Source organism: Taeniopygia guttata, chromosome 20 (genome assembly GCF_048771995.1).
Source record: "Taeniopygia guttata chromosome 20, bTaeGut7.mat, whole genome shotgun sequence".
NCBI lineage: Eukaryota > Metazoa > Chordata > Aves > Passeriformes > Estrildidae > Taeniopygia > Taeniopygia guttata.
The window spans coordinates 10,150,262-10,167,223 of NC_133045.1; the positions used below are offsets into that span (position 1 = coordinate 10,150,262).

General features: G+C 38.9%; 1 protein-coding gene across 8 annotated transcripts in view; it reads left to right on the forward strand.

Annotated features, from left to right (window-relative positions):
• The window catches only part of DIDO1 (death inducer-obliterator 1), a 51,744-nt gene that overhangs the window by 6,746 nt on the left and 28,036 nt on the right, over nt 1-16,962 (forward strand). For 6 of the 8 annotated variants that reach the window (XM_030288670.4, XM_030288669.4, XM_072917112.1 and 3 more), the window contains 6 exons: nt 10,023-10,212; nt 11,793-11,897; nt 12,221-13,127; nt 13,437-13,755; nt 15,656-15,868; nt 16,373-16,598. In XM_030288670.4, coding sequence (XP_030144530.4) covers nt 10,128-10,212; nt 11,793-11,897; nt 12,221-13,127; nt 13,437-13,755; nt 15,656-15,868; nt 16,373-16,598 — 1,855 coding nt within the window. In that variant the 5' untranslated portion in view covers nt 10,023-10,127. Of the gene's footprint in view, nt 1-10,022; nt 10,213-11,792; nt 11,898-12,220; nt 13,128-13,436; nt 13,756-15,655; nt 15,869-16,372; nt 16,913-16,962 lie in introns of all 8 variants that reach the window. The other 2 variants (XR_012051574.1, XR_012051575.1) reach the window with 1 other exon arrangement.

The following is a 16,962-nucleotide window of genomic DNA, read 5'->3' on the forward strand; positions in this document are numbered from 1 at the left end:
CAAATGAAGGTTTTGCTACTTTGCAAATATATATACAGTGCAAAAATACCTGCAGTTTTTAAAACTGTTGAAATATAAAATCATAATATAAATTAATGTCTATTCACACATGATTCAGAGGGTGCTTTTATATAATTAAAATATGGATTTTGAATTTAAAAACAAATAACACCAAAACCTTGAAACTCCACAAAGCAATGCAAATAGAACAGAATCTAGGTTAGTAGATAAAATTGAATAAATATTTTTTCAGTGTCTAGTGGACTCCCAAAAGCCCATGTTTGTTCTGCTTAATCCAGCTTTACTACTAAGATTTTTCTGGCAGTTGATCACGTTACTTGTTTCTGGTTTAAGATAGTAATTGTCTTTACAGTTGTAACGTAACGACTGTGGGATTTTAATTCTGTGCAGCCTGAAACTTTAAGCTGGAGGCATTAGTGGGAAGAGGAAGAGCAAGGATTAAAGGGGTTGGGCTGAGAGTTATAAAACCTAACTGATGGAAGTAGGAGCAGGTCCTGGGCTGGGTGAGAGTGACATTAGATGGCTTTACTTGATAGAACTGCTGTCTTTGCACCAGTTTTGTTCTCTGGTGCACTTTCTACCTTGTGTCTCTTGTGCCACAAGTAGTAGAGCAGTGGTAGGAGATACAAGGAGAAGATTTTAATAAGAGTAAGGTTTCCCCAGTTTATGCAAGAGCTTATTCCTGCTGGTGTGTGCAGTCAGGCTTGAGTGCTCAGCTCCCAGTTAATGCTGGGAAGTTTTTATCTAAGGCAGCTTCTGAAATAAGCAGATATTTGACAGGTGGTATTGATGGTGGTCTCAAGAGCACTGAAAGACTGTGAGGTTACAACGCTTAAATTTCTAATTAGGCAGCTCAAACACACATATTAAATTAGCATTATGCCTGTTCTCCCAGTAAATTCTAACCAAAACTGGAAACTCAACTGTGTGTACTGCATCCTTAATAACATAATCAGTATGCTGTAGTTACTGTGTTTCACCAAATTTGGAAAAAGTTAATTTCTGTTAATTTCATTTAATGAAGCTGTTTTGATGAAATAAGAATAAAAATGATAGCTAGTTTCAGAGGTTATATTTTAACTCACTTTTTACAGCTGAAATAAGGGAAAAAATTTTATAACCACGATATTTTTTTTCTTCAACAGATGCACTGGTATGATCAGAAATGATAGATTATTAGATTATTTAAAGATAAACAAGCTGTGGGATTGTGAGAAGTTAAACTTTAAGATTCTCTGATTTAGCTGTTGAACTTACAGTTGAATGTTCCTAACGGCCCTGATAAATAACTAATTTTCCTGGTGCCCCGGTGGAGGAATGCCAGAGGGTGTGAATTGCCTTTCCTAAGCAATGTTTCCTGGACAGTTGCCAAAGATATCAAATTCGGTTGCAGAAATTGAACATTAAGCAAATATATAGTATGTATTTGCAAAATATTTTCGTTCAAGATGATGGAAAAGGAGTGCTAAAGATCCTGTGTATTGAGTGATACCCCAGCAGTGTTTGTAATTGATACTTCTGTTGACTAAACTTTCAACTATGACTTGTAAAACCGGCTTTTGCTGGAGCCTTTAAGAAGGTTTCTTGTTAGGAGATGATCGTGCTTGGGCTTTTAATCTAAGCATTTGACCACCTAAAGTTGCGTTTATTGATTCTTAATCTGTAAAAAAGAGAAAAAAAATCCAAAATAGTAGGGCTCTCTACACTGCTTTGATTGTACTCACAGCTTTCCTTAATGGGCAAAATCTGTTTGTTATCTGATTTTTGATCTTGCTGTTCAGACCCTGAAAGCAGAAGTAAACCTGATAAAACCTCAGTTTTTTGGGGGCTAAATTTTCGTTGTTAGGATGAGTATGGGATTATTTTACTCAGAAGAATGTGAGTAAAGGCTTCAGAAGGTGTTGTAGGAGTAGTGAAATGCCAAATGTCAGTCAGTTACTAAGTCAGTATCTGCCTAGGCTACCCATGGAGCTCTGACTAGAAAATAAAAATGACATGTATGTAATACTTTACTTCCCTCTTATAATTAATGTTTTCATAAATGCCAAAAGCACTGCAGTCAATATGCATTTTGTTTCCCAAACACAGTTATGGGCTTACAGCTTGCAGGACGTGCACAGTGTAAGTTTCTTGTATTAGTAGGGGTTACTGAAGTTTGTTAGCGCTGTTGTCACAGTTCTGTCCCCAGCTGCTGACACAGAGCTGAGCTGGCAAAGCTTCTCCTGCCTACACACCTACCTTGGAATCTTTGCCAATGTGACTTCTTCTCCCAAGGAATTTGATTAAGCTTTCCAAATCTTTTTTTCCCCCCTGAGATGAACTACTTGGAGGGGCCTGAGATAGAGCTGAGGTTCTGTGTGCAGCTGCACTGAGAGCCCCCTGCACGGGATGGTGCTCCTGTGGCCCACCCTGCAAACAGCACAGACAGGTAAAAGTACAGTTTTGCAGATCTCATTGCAGCAGTGGGAGGCACTTGTGCCAGTACAGCTCTGTTGATTATGAGTTTTAGCCCTTAACGTTCCTGACTTGTGCAGTTGTGACAGGCAACACCTGTAGTACGGATAGGATCTGTTACTAAATTAAATCTTCCTGTTTGCCAGATATCTGATGGGCTGGCTGCTAAAGTGCCTTGAGTATTTCTATGAGAAATTCTTATTTAGCTGAATTTAACTGTGAGGACCTCAATCTGGCTCAAAGAAGCTCTTTTTACTACTTGCCCAGAATAAAATGCCTGTAATGCCTGGTGCCATTCTCATTCTGTGCATGATCTACCCACCCCTTCTTCCCATGACTGCTTGGGTCCTGTGTGCTGCCATCTGAATTAAGAGGGTTTTAACCTGAAAGACATCAGAATAAACTTCAGTGTGTGTGTGTGTGTTTTGCTTGGCATAAACCAGGGAGCTGCTCTGTGGTTTTGCTTGGTGCACTTCTGTTGTTCTGTGGAGTCCCTCGTTGTCTTTGCTCTCTGTCTGCTGCTGGGCGCAGTCTGTGTGTGCTGCTAATCTGATAATCTGCTGCTCTGCACACACATTAAATTCCTCACTTCCAGGAGGTCCCACATTCCCTGCAAACACGCAGGACTGCTGACCTGTGTGAGCACAGGTTTCCATCCTGTGAGGCACTGGCCCTCCTATGAGGCTTATGTAAGGTAAGTGAGCAGCCTGACATCAACCATGGAAAGCCTGAAGGTGTTGCAGTTTCAGACACAGCAGAGAGGGTTTATAATGTCTGACTAAAGACATCTTAATTTGGAAATGTCTTTATTATTAAGGAAAGCTATTTCTTCTTGGAATTAATACATTTTTTTGTGTTTTAAAAATAAGCTGTTAATTTGGTTTTCTCTAATGTTTATTTTAAAGTTCAGCTATTATTTTCTCCCTTGAAAAGTATTGGTCTTGTGAAATTTATAAATGTATTGTCTCAGTTTTCATGATGGAAAAATCTAGGAGGTTGAAAACTTGTTTCTGCATCTTTGAAAATTTCAAAAAAGTAGTTAATGTTTGTTTACATTTTAAATCTCACTAGCTGATTGTCATCAGCACTGTGTGTTGGTCTGTGGTATCATGTGAATGTGCACTTAGTAGGCTTTCCTGTACCAAGGCAGGACGAGTGTTCATACCATGAGTATCTGAAAGAATTTTTCAGCACCAAACTTAAAAAAGGCAGAAAGTCTGCAGTCCACAAAGCTACACTAAAATGTCCCGAGTGTCCTGGGTGCACAGAGGTGGTAGGGATGGGCACTCCTGAATAATTCATGGCACCACATCACTACACATCTGCCTACAGTACCTTCGAAGGTTGTGAGTCTGGACTGTAGGTATCCATGGTGCCATCCCTGACAAATCATTACCCTGCCATGCTCTGTACATCAGAGATTGAAATACTGTCCTGATACTAAAAGCTACCTTAAAACTAGACCTTGGTGATATTTTGTCTTAATTTGGCTGTAAAGAACTTTTCCTGCTGGCCTAGAATGATTACTGCTTCCTGCAGTGTTTTAAGAAGAGCACAGGTTTCTTATGTTAGGCTGGGTTGTTTCTGAGGAGCATGGCTATGTTACTGTTCAATCTACATCTTGCAAATGTAAAAGCTTGTTAATTTTTTCAAATGGGAGTAATACAGTGACTCGAGAATAGGAAGAAATGAACTGCCACTTTTAAGCTGTTAGTATTGTAGGTAGAGAAAGCGTAGTCTTGGAATTAATTTAGTGTGTTTAATGATAGCCAGCAAAGCACTTAGTGTTACAGGTTTTGTAGTTTTATTTCTCTTTGGTTTTATTCTTTTAGGTCTAAATATAAGCAATTAAATGCTGTGACTTTATGCAAACTTGATTTTTAACATGGTATTTCAAATGTAAACTTCTGGCATAAAATTCTTGTGTTTACCAGGAATGTCTGGACTTTTGACCTTGAGCTGCAGCTTGGCTGTAGCAGTCAAGCAGTGATATAATAATTTATTTGGAGGGCAGGGGAAGAATTAGGGCCACAATTTTTGTGTCTCACAATATCCAGACTTAAGCTTTAGGATTGTCACCTCTTATTCTTCAGCTCTCATTGCCTCTCTTTGTCACAAGGTCCATCTCACAACTGTTTGCAAGAATCATAAGATACTTAAGACTGGCTGGACTGTGGAATCCGATTTTCTGTTGCTTTCCATGCTAGTAGGATACCTGTCCTTGCATCTTTCATGACTGAGCAGGCAGAGGGAGCATCTCCAGAGCCAGGGCAGAAGCTGTTTCTGCTGTTCTTGGGGGTCACTGAATTGCACTTGTCCCTGCTCTCACTGGAACTGCTTGTTCCTGTACAAAGTAGGTGATGTCCTACTGGCATCCACAGGGTTGCTTTTGGAGTGCTTGTTGATACAAGGGATTAATTTTGCTGCTGCTTAGCAGAAAGTGCGGATTTCCCAGCTGTCATCTTTGCCAAAAAGGGATGCAGAATAATTTTCAATGGGATCAATCTTCTGAGTAGGAGTGCATCAACTGAGCCATGCCAACATTTATTTGCATCAGAAATTAAAACTTATATGAGTTCTCACACTGTTTTGGTTTTGCTCATGTGATTATATTTGCTGATTAGGAATTTTTAACACTTGAAGGAGGCTATCATAGGGCAAACCCAGTAACTCTTTTACAGGGAATAAAATGAGAAGATAGTGGAAATTTGGACTGAAAGCACTGTTTTATCATTCTGGAAAGGATGTTTTCTGCCCTGTTTGTAACATCCTACAATTTCTTTGGTATTTAAGAAACATGACTCAGATATCATTGTTTCAGCCAAGTACTTTGCATATGAAGCAAATTCTGAAGAAACCTGTAGAAAAATACATCTAAAAGCCAGCTACAAGTCATTCTAACTGAAACTAGTATCTTATATACTGGGACAAACTGGATTTCTATTAGGATTTGGACATGAAATTGGTCACTGATGAATGATACCTGCTTTGAAAACCTAGCTGGTGTAAAATTGTGCTTTGACTTTCCTTGCAGATGCAAAGAGTGTCTTCTCACCAACCCTCATGTTCAGAACCTTACACTGGCCATTGTAATTGTTGAGATTTCCATCCTGCCCTTGGGACGTTGCCATTGCATTTCCTTAATGTATCTAAAGCTATAACTGGAGTTTCAGTATGAAGACTTTAAAATTCTAAAAGATGTAAATGTTGTCTATCACAAGTCTGAAATAGGAGCAAATCTTCCTTCCATGGGTGTCTGTTTAGGGGTATATGTGTGATCTTTCAAAATCACAGAAATTCCTGTAGCGTTCTCAAAGCAGTAGCAGATAAGAGAATGAACAGGAGTCAGGTATTAATCATTTGGATTAAAGTATTTGTGCAAGGGGCTGATGTAATCCCTAATGAGGTACCAGCTTCGGTGCAGATTACAGCAAACTGGCTGTGTTGAAGCATGCTGACATCCAAGATCAGGGAATAAGATGCTGCATATTTTTCTATCTAGATGCAAGAATGACGGAATAAAGATCACTGGTCTTTCGTACATATTCCTCAAACACTGAATTAAATCCCCAGTAAGCTGAGTTGGAAGAATTTATCCAGACTATTGACAGACTTCTTTGTATGGAAGTCCTCAGATAAGCAAGAAATTAAATTACTTTTTTTTTGAATGGGTTTAGTTAATGTTAAAGGTTTTATGACTAGGCTTCCTTTCGAGATAATTTTTTTAGAGTGAAGTCTTGCCAGTTGCCTGAAGAACGGAATTCTTAATGCAGTTAAAATAATCGGCTCCAGAAAAGACTTAACCTTGACGCAGTCAGAGCTTTTATTTCCTCTTCAGGGAAATGAGAAAAAATAAAAGCAGAAATCCCGATCTGAATGAATATTTGTCATAATTTATTGAATCGTTCTTTATCAAGAAAAACAAAAAGATGGGCAAATGTTGATGTTCTTGAACAAGTTTCTTCTTTCATCTCAGATAAAGATGTTATCGTGGGCATCCTATAAAAGGCTTAATGAAGTCAGCCTGAGCAGATCCGGGTGTCTTCAGAGCCCATCCGGCCATGAATATCTTGGCTCTGTGTAACTGGCAGAGATAATCTCTCCTTTTTCACCTGTGATTGCTGAGTGCTGCCTCACAATGGAAGGCAGTAGATAAGAGTGTGCTTCCCGAGAGGTTTTGTGTGAATGTGAAAGGGACATTACAAGTAAATGTTTTGTTTGATTGGTGAAGGTGTGTTGGAGATTAGATTTTTAATGTGTGTTGTGAGGTGTTGCAGTAGCAGGATTTGAAATTTGGGACTCTTCAGTCTGTGATTAAACTGGCTGCTGAGTCTGCTCTGGAATGTCTTCAGTCTGTTTATTGAAAGCCACAAGGGTTTGCAGTAATTGGAGAATCCATAGGGCTGCTGGATGTGAGTGCTGGGCTCTCTTGAAGTGTGGCAGCCCTGTGATTTCGGGTTTGTTACTGCTTGAGAATAGTTGACCAAATTTCATTTAAAAGTTGTGACAGTTCTACAGTTTTTCTAGGTTACAATACCTCAGTGCTTCCATTGCTTCTGGAATTTAAGTCCAGAATGAAATCACATGCCTAACTAACTTATTTTGGAAAATTTGAAATATTTAACCTGAAAACTACTGGAAGAGGAAATAACGAATTATTTCCTTGATTGGACCTTCTTTCTAGAGATACTGAGCATCAGCTTTATGTTCCACTTCAGTTAAGTGACTGTTCTGTTTCACTGGAGTGTTCATGCTACTGCAGCGACTCCTGATTTCTAAATTAACAACCTTAGACATTTTCCCACAGGAGACTGCTTCTCACAGAAGCTGTGAAACTCAGCAGGAACCCGGCCTTTCGAATTTGTATTTGTTAATGTTAGTTTGCCTTTTTATCCCATCATTTGTAGAGGTTCTTGACTCAGTTTTTTTCAGAGGAAGAAAAGTATCCTTATAGTTACCTAACATAGAAAGACAGGATGATGCTGATAGGAATTGTCTACTAGAGGAAATACAATAATTTTCAGTTTCAAGCTGGAACTTCCAATTTCAGAAATGTTATTAATACACTGTTAGGAGAAATAAATTATCCTGGATGTTCAGCTTGTTTAAAACAAGATTGCCAGTTTTCTGCTTCTGTTGGCATTTGTGTCAGTATCTCAGCTGTAGTTGAACACTGAACTTGAGAACAAACAGAACAAAATGAACAAAAAGTCCCACTGAATCTGGAAGAGGAAGAGATATTTGAAGATTCCAAAGTTGCCATATGTTGTAGTAAATATTTTTGCAGGCAGTTTGTAGAACATTTGCTTAGAAGTACAAAGTATAGTTGTTAGTTAAGGCTTCATCCTTTTGTGTTTTGATAACACTTGATTTTTCAGCTTCTTTTAGGCAATTAAGTTTAGTCTGTATTAAGATGCAATTCTGCAAGAGCAGGTGCATGTAAAGTAAGTGTGAAACTTCCTCTTTTTTTGTGAAAAATATTTTGAACCACATGGGAAAGGAAAAAGTGGAGATACTAAACAATAATAAGTAATAACCAGGCATTTTACAGCAAACACATGGGATCTGTAACTTCAGTATTAAAATGCACTGTATATTTATATATCTCAATTTTGGAATTATTTTAAAATTGATGTTCCATAAATTTTTTTCCTGTAGGTAATGGTGATAATATAGGTAGGAGCAATTAGATAATATTTACTATAGCAAAAAGAAGAATGATTCTGGTATAGAAGCTTAGTTGTTTTCAGGGGTGTTACTGCTGTTCTCTGTTAAATCAGAGCTGGAGCCTGTGCAGCTGAGGCACTGGGTGGGCAGTGAGTGACCCTATAAAATGCACTTTGTGTTCAACCAGCTGTGTCTCCTAAGAGATGATGCTGGTTCTGGGTTTGGAATGTTGTTGGTACTTGGTGACCCAAATACCGTTTGAAGAGCAGGTTGCACACAGGGCCTTGAATGCCCAGGTGCAGCACTGGGAGCACAGCCCAGCAGACAGTTCCTTCCTCGGGGTCAATACCCAAACAGGAGGTACTTCTTGTGTATGCTACAGACTTAGCTTGTTGCATAGTTTAATACAAAGTTAAATTAAGTGATTAGCTTTCCTCTCCCTTTAGGCATATCACTTAAAAATTGCATGATGTGTGATCAGTTGGAGATTCTGAGCAGGGAGATTGAAAGGTTCTTACAGAACTGCACTGTGGAAGGAAGCACTTTAAACTCAGTGACAGAGTCCCTGGATATAATCCCTGATTCAGGCAGTGGAGCAAAATACTTATTCATGGTATTCAGTGCCATGAGATACAGCACTACAGTCTTTATAATTAGTGTGTTCTGTTCTCTTTTGCTGTTTTAATTTTTCCTCCTGTTGTTGGAGGGGTAGTGATTGGCTGAGGCAAAGAATGTACGTAATCCCCTATAGAAGAGGCAGGTGGGGAAGAAGAAATACTGATGTGAGTCTAGCTCCATACTCCAGTTGGTATTGTTTTTGCTAGTTCTGCTCTGCCACAGTCTTAGTTCATGAAACAAAGTGATCCACTGATGAAAATGGCATTTGTGGAGGGTTTTGTCTTTTCCCCATACCTTATTTTTCGGGTCAGTGACAACGGAGAACACCTTGAGATGATTGCTTAGGAAGTAAAAAGTGGTTTTGGAAGAGCACAGGTGCTTTAGGAGTTGAGGCTTCAGAGATAAAAGGTATTCTTTAAAAAATCAAAGTTAGACTATATATTGGTATGTCTGAGGGATTATCTAACCTATTTTAAAATTTATATGTCTCCTCCCTGAAGTATTAAAAATCAATTTAATTCCTTTCAGAGAATTAATATTGTTTTAGTTGTGTCCTGCACCTGCTGTGGCAGTTCCCCAGCATCTTTAATTGCAGGGTGCTGACACACAGGGTCTGTGTTCAGTTTCGTTCTTTTGTCTTCACTAATTGATGTGTTAGTCCAGTTCATCCTGTCCAGCTGGTCCTCCTTTACCTCCCAAATTCTTTTCCAGTGCTCTTGTAGTCTGGTAGGCCACTTTGAGTTAGTGCAGGCATTGCCTACTGATGATCAAACTCAGGCACTCAAAGCTGCAGTGTCTCCTGGATTGAAATTTTGTATAAATCAGTAAATCTGCCCTATTGTAAGCTGGGCCATGCTAATGGAGTTTAAAAGCATTTCTGTATTTTTATTGACAGTCTGTGCTTAGTAAATTCAACTCCCAGAATGCTTTTAAATGATGCACATGGACTAAATTCATTATTACAGTTACTGTTCTGGAAATCTTAATTGTATCTAAATGAATTAATGCAAGTGCAATAATCTTTTGTATTACTTTCAGAGGTCTCAGCTGTTGGTAACTGGGGAGGTGGTATTGCTTAATTTTGGCTTTTTTTTTTGCAGTTCCAGTGTATTTCTGAAAGTGCAAAACTGTCAAGAAGACAAAATAATGGAATTTGCTTTATAATGTAATAGAAGCAAAACAATTCCAAATTTAGTTAAACAACAGTAAGATAAATGAATAAATATATCAATGCCTTATTTTGTCCCTTTGTTGTTTTCCAGGAGCCAGGAGGAAAAAGAGGATTAATAGCATTTGGACCTGCTGACAGCTCAGAGATTCAGTGTGGCACTTGTGAGTCAGGAAATTCAGCATGTCCTGGCTGAAGGATGCTGAATGACTCTGATCCCGTGCTGCCCTCCTCTGGCTCAGCTTTTCAAGGAGAAACCATTCGAGCCTCTGATGCTGTGTCAGGTACAGAGGACATTGCAGAGCTTTCTTAGTTACTTACATTTTAGCTGAAATTTGTATCTCAGAATTTGGGTAACCTCTACTTGTACATTTGAACGTTTCTTTATGCTCCAGAGTAAGCAAAGATGTAAACTTTCAACTGTTTTGGCTTGCTCCCTTAATTATATTGTGATATTTTTGGTACAAATATAATTTTAGTGCTGCTGAAAAGAAGTTTTAAAATTTATCATTAGTGTTTTTTTAATGGGGGCAGTGAAAGGAATTTCATATTGGATTGAGACAGTTTGAGCTCTTTGCATGTGTACTGCCAGCTTAAATTTCACTTCTTATTCTGTCTGTAATGTTGATCAGTTACTATTTAAATTAATGTTCTGACGTCTGCTGCTTTTCCAGTGACATTTATAGTATTCACAGTTACAACTGAAGTGTTAATTTTTTCAACATATCTGCATAGATTTTTATGTTTCCATAGCATTGCCCCTTAAGTTTTCTGTTCCAGCAGTGTTAAATGTAACACTGAAAGCATGGGATTTGCAGAGGAGGGATTGTGTTAAGACAGAGCAGCAATGGAAATGATGCAGTATATGAAATAAGGAGGCATTTATTCCCAGGGAACACTGAAAAACTGAAAAGCTTGCTGAAGGATGTCTCTGAAAACTTGTAGCTGTGTTATGTACAGCTGTTAAAAGCATCTGATTCTTCAGTGCTGTTATCTAGGAATTCTGCTCATGTTCTCTTTTGGTTTTACACATCCAGAAACATCCTTGGGGAGAGTTGGGGTGTGTCCTTTGTTGTCAAATAACTTTCTATTTAGCCTGTTCTCTGAGGTGCAGTTACTACTGCATGTTCCAGTTCCCTGGGAGCAGTGTCACTGCAGTGGCTGCAGAGCAGTGTCAATCTCCTTAGGAGCAATTCCAGGGCATGCAGCTCATTGGAAATACAGTAACTTTAATACTTGTTCAAACCAGGTTATTCTCAAATTTATCAAAATATAGATCCTACATTTATTTCTGTCATTTACTTCTGCCTTCTCAAATAACGGTCTTCCAGGAAGCTGGGAAAGACTTTTGAGAAAACAGATCTGGTTGTCAACACAGAGTTTCTTTTTTTTTTTTGTGGCTGAGTTTGTGACAGTTGGAGGTTTTTTTTGTTTGTTTGTTTGTTTTTTTTTTTTTTTTGGTCATTCTGGTAGATCACATAGGCTTAAAATGTTTTTGTAAATAACTATGTCAAGGACCAGCCTTTCTTACATTTCATTCCACACAGGAGTGAGTGGAACTGCTGTAGAGTTTTTTGCCCAGCCAAACCCTAGGGAGTAGAGTCATTCAAAACTCGATGGAGGAGTTTTTGTTTGGTTGGTTTTTTTGAGAAATAACCAGAAAATACCAGAAGTCATATGGCTACTCAATAAGATATGTTGGTATAGCATTCAAACTCATATGTTTAACTTAGTACTTTGAAGGAGCATTGTGGCTTGAAATATAAGTGCTTGATAAAATTAATACAGAAATCAGAATATTTACTAATTACTTGTTCTATGAATGTTTTTGAATGAGAGTTTTGGACATTTTGTTTCCTTTTAGCATTTCAGAGTGGGAACAGTGTTGCTTGTACTATGGAACAAGCTGGAAACACAGTGCCATTAGAGTCTGAAGCTAATACTGACAACATGGAAAACAGTTCTCCTGGTAAGAGTTCTTCCTTTGCAATTGAAAATGCTTATTTGTCCATCATATATGTGTGTGTGTTACATGTGTGTAAATTATTTTAAAGAACTCAAGAGTTGTAACAGGAACAGCAGGATTATGTTGTCACAGTGATCAGCGCTGTATTTAATTGCTACTGCTGTTGTATTACATTCACAAGAAAATACTTTATCTGTTTTGAGGCTCATCGTATGAACTAGAGATACATGGATGTTACAAAGAAAATAACACATTGGAAAAAGGTTTTATCAAAGCACGTCATTCATTACCACCACCACTTTATTAATCTTTCCCTTGTTTTTTAGCATCAATGTTGGATGATAAAGGAGAGCAAAGCAATGAGGAGGAACAAAAGTCTGTCAAGCCAACAAGTAAAGAGTTCAGGAAAACCTGGGGGTTTCGGAGGACCACGATTGCCAAGAGAGAGGGTGCAGGAGATGCTGATGTGGACTCCAGTGAGCAGCAGCCCCAGCAGCAGCAGCAAGGCATAAACCTCAGGAGGAGCGGGCGGCAGCCAAAGCGCACAGAGAGGGTGGAAGAGTTCCTGACCACGGTGAGGCGCAGAGGGAGGAGGAGTGTTCCCACTACCCTGGAGGACTCCAGTGAAGCAGCCTCTGGGCCAGCCACTGATGCTGAAACTGCTTCTGAAGACAGTGTTGAGAGCACTCCAGATACAAAACCTGTCACTCGGAGGATTTGCACCAGGAGTTGTAAGGAGCAGAAAAGCCCTAAAAGCAGACCCCCAAAAGAGGAAGAGGAAGAAGAAGAGGAGGAGGAAGAAGAAGATGCTACTTCTGATAGTGACAGCGATGGGTTGACACTAAAGGAACTGCAAAATCGGCTAAGAAAGAAACGTGTAGAGCAGAAATCTCCTCAGCTGGTGTTGAAGGATGTGCGGAACCACCTGAGGAAAAGGAATTCAGAGCAAGATCCTGCCAAAACAGGCGATGTCACACTTGGAAAACAGGATGAGTCTGAGCTGCCTGTCAAACAGGAGCCTGAGACTGCAGACAGCACTGAGATCGCGAGTCAGGTGGTTGTGTGTGAGGAGGACATTGAAGATCTTGAGGCTCAGAAGGAGGAGAAGCCTGCCCTTGGTGCAAAGGGGGCCTCAGATGAGGAACCTGAAGAACAGCCCAAAAGCAAACCTGAGTCTGAGATCTATGACCCAAATGCCCTGTACTGTATTTGTCGTCAGCCTCATAACAACAGGTAGGCAAAGGGCTCAGCTGCAGACACAGTGCAAAAATTTTGGAATTTTTCTGTGATAAAAAATTAAGCTAGATGCTAGTGCTTATTTTTTCAATGAGCTTTTGGGTTTGTTGAATTTTGGCAGGGAGTTCTGAACAAATACTTAAAAGAGGATAAACAGATACAGAAATAACCAGTGAGGCAGAGCCGTGCACTGGTGCTTTATTGGGGTGCTGTAGTTGTGTTGCTTGAAATATTCATTGAACGTTAATTGTCTTTTCATTTTACAGTGTTTTACTGTTCCTTGGTGGTTTTTTTTTTTTTTTTCAGATTTATGATTTGTTGTGATAGATGCGAGGAATGGTTTCATGGTGACTGCGTGGGTATTTCTGAGGCTCGAGGGCGATTGTTGGAGAGGAATGGTGAGGACTATATCTGTCCAAACTGCACCATTCTCCAGGGACAGGATGAGCCTGTTTCAGAACTAGACCAGCAGGAAGCTAAAATGGAGCAAGGAAATGCGGATGGCACAGAATTCACAAGCATAGGAACAATTGAACAAAAATCAGTTGAGGACCAAGGAATCAAGGGTAGGATTGAAAAAGCTGCAAATCCGAGTGGGAAGAAAAAACTAAAGATATTTCAGCCTGTAAGTATTGCTTCTTATTTTTCATGTTTCACTGAGTACATGCAGACAATGACCTGTCTGGTTATAAATATGACTTGATTTAAAAGCTATGCATAAGCTGAACAGCCCAACGAGCACTGCGGGTTAGCAGAAGTTTATCCATAGTTCTATCAGTACAGGAATTAAAACTCAGTTTCAATGAGGGATTTAAAAGTTTGTGCTGTTCTGCCCTTTTTGAATACTGTTTTGGAAGTCAAACAATGTGGTATTCTTTTAATAAAAATATTAGAATCCTGTGCTGTTTTATACTATCTTTGAAATAATCTCAAACATTTTGAAGATTTTCAATGGTAATGAAACTTTTTACTTAACATGAACAAGACTGTTGGAGTTAATTCCAGCTGCACTTCCAGTTAGTCTTTGAAGTTCTGATTTTTGTCCTGATGCTGCTTTAGGTTATCAGCAAATAGAGAATTTCTTTATACTGCCTTTTTAAATCTAAAAATGTACATTTTTAATGCACATTTAAATGTGCATTTTTAAATTTCAAAATTTGAAGTTTAAATTTTGTAATATAAAGTTCCATGCCCAATTGGAAAGGCTTAGAAGCTTCTTCAGCTTAATGTACCTGAACTAAAAAAGAGAACTAGTGCTACAGTGGTTGTCTTTCTTCTGCCTAAGGTACTGCAGTAGTGCCAGTGTCTTGGACATTTCCCTTTCGATTTCAGAGCTGTCCATGGCAGCACAGTGAGATTAATGTATAGATAGAACAGTTTGAGCTGAATAGATAAATATTTACACATTTAAGATAAATGTATGGAAAACAATAGTCTCAAAAATATTTTCAAATACATTTGTACACCTTTGTACACAAAGGTTTTTGAGAGACCAGTGCTGTTGGTGTTGGCTCTGCTACTGAATATCACCAAGTGCTCTTTATCTTCTCTGTTAAGTGTGTACATAATGGGAAAATTCCCATATCAAGGTTTTATCAGGCTGCTGTAGATAAAGCTTCTGATTGCAGAGAAGTCAATCGCACTATTAAAATAATATTTACTTAACTGGAAGCATTCCTGAAAATTTCGGTAATTTCAAATGATGAGAGGTTGTTTAGAACTACAGTTGTTGTGTCTTGTATCATTTTTAGGAATAATTTAGAAGAGAGACTAGAAGCATAATATCCAGAGGTGATAGGTTGGAGCCTAAAGAGCTTTCAAGTATTTCTAGACTTCAGCTTAATGCACTCTGTTTTCAAGGAATGTGCTATTTTCTGTATCATAACATTGGAAGAGGAAGTTCTTCATCTGTAACACCCTGACATAAATGGAGAGTGATTTTGAATTAGAGGAAAATTCAGGTTGCGGAGACAAACCTATAAATGTGTAAGGAGTAGGAGGTTATGTGAAAGTTGTGTATAAGAATTTAAGTTAAAGACTTCTAAAATTGAAATTGGTAAAACCTCTAGAGCAAGAATAAGCTGTACACCTGAATATCTGAGTGCTTCCTCTTATATGTGTGCATGGGTGAAGATAGCAGCTGATGGGGATGCTTTAGAGACGTTGCTGTTGAGAACCCAGCTTTGCATTATTAAGGACATTTCTCACATGATGTAAAAAGCATTTGTGTACTTACGGGATTTGAAAATGTAGGAAACCAGCCTCTTTTATTCAGGGCTAGCAGAACAACCACTTGAAAATGCAGCATATCCTGAAAAAAATGTGTTAGAGAAGTGAAATTCTAACCTTTGTATGGGTTGTTTGTGTTGTGTCATGAACAGCTGTTGTTCTCGCTCTGGCAGTTGTGCAGGTCAGAGCTGCAGTCTGCACATGAGCTGTGTAAGCATTTCTCCATGTTGCAGAGGCTGTTCCTGCTCTTTCCCCTTTGAAGTCTGACCTCACTCCGTTTCTCTCTATATTTGAAGGTAATTGAAGCTCCTGGTGCTTCCAAGTGCATTGGCCCCGGCTGTTTCAACGTGGCCCAGCCTGACTCCGTGTACTGCAGCAATGACTGCATCCTCAAACACGCAGCTGCCACCATGAAGATCTTGAGTTCTGGCAAGGATGCAAAACCAAAACCTAAAGAGAGGATCAAACCAAAATCTGAAAAACCTGGCATACCAAAGTCTCAGCAGCAGGTAAGCTTGTGTTCATGATCCAGAGCAATTGCCCTGGAGCACTGTGCCTTATTTCTGTGCTCTTCTTTTTGACTCAAATAAAACTTCCAAGTCCTGCATTGAAGAGGAGCTTTCTGTTACTTTTTTTGTTATTATTCTCTTGCCTTTTCCTGTGTTAAAGGCAATAAAATGTTTTTCTGTCATTTAAAAAAAAAAATCTTAATAATTGCCTCTAGATGGAGATAGTTCCTTGCAAGGGTCGTCTAGATGGCAACGACTTTAAAAAAAGTACTATTTTAAGTAATTACATCTTTATTTTACTTTAAGTCAAATTAATTTTGCCTTCTTACACTAAACTTCACATTACTGGGTTTTGGAGTAATCAGATAGTTTCAAATGGTGCACTATAAAAGTAAGGAGTTTACTATAAGAGAAACAGGTGTACATGTGTGTAACTCTTGGCTTGTTTGTGAAATGCAATATATTTGATGATTATTCGTAATCAGGCTACTTTTATTTATCCAGGTGGGCAGCAAACCAGTTTCAAACCAAAAGAGACAATTCCCTGAGAAAAGAGAGGTGAACGTGAAGAAGACTGTTGCGAGCACGGCCAAGACTGAGGCAAACACCCAAGCTCCTGCTCGAGAGCCAGTGGCAGAACCCGTCACGCCGTCCTGGGCCAGTGATCATAATTACAATGCTGTAAAGCCTGAAAGGACTGCTGCCATTTCACCTGCACTGTTGTTCAAATGTATGTATGGCTTAGGGATATTCCTGAATAATCATATTTTCTTTGAATACCCATCCATTCTTGGCTCTGCAAAACTAGGGAGTTCAGGATTTGGGGTTTTTTTTCTTACTGTGGCACCAAGCTACTTTCCTCCACCTTCAAAGATTCACACACAGATGCACACAAATGAGAGACACTTCTAGAGTTTCATATGTATCATATGACAGTTGTATGATTAAGAGCCTGTCGATCTACCCAGATGATTTCTGGATGAAAACTACATGGTTAAGCTTGAAATTTTTCCCATAAAGAAAGTGTCTGTTTCTAATCTAGAGGTAAGTATTGAGACATTTGTGTTAAGTTTTACAAAAAGGTTGTACACTGT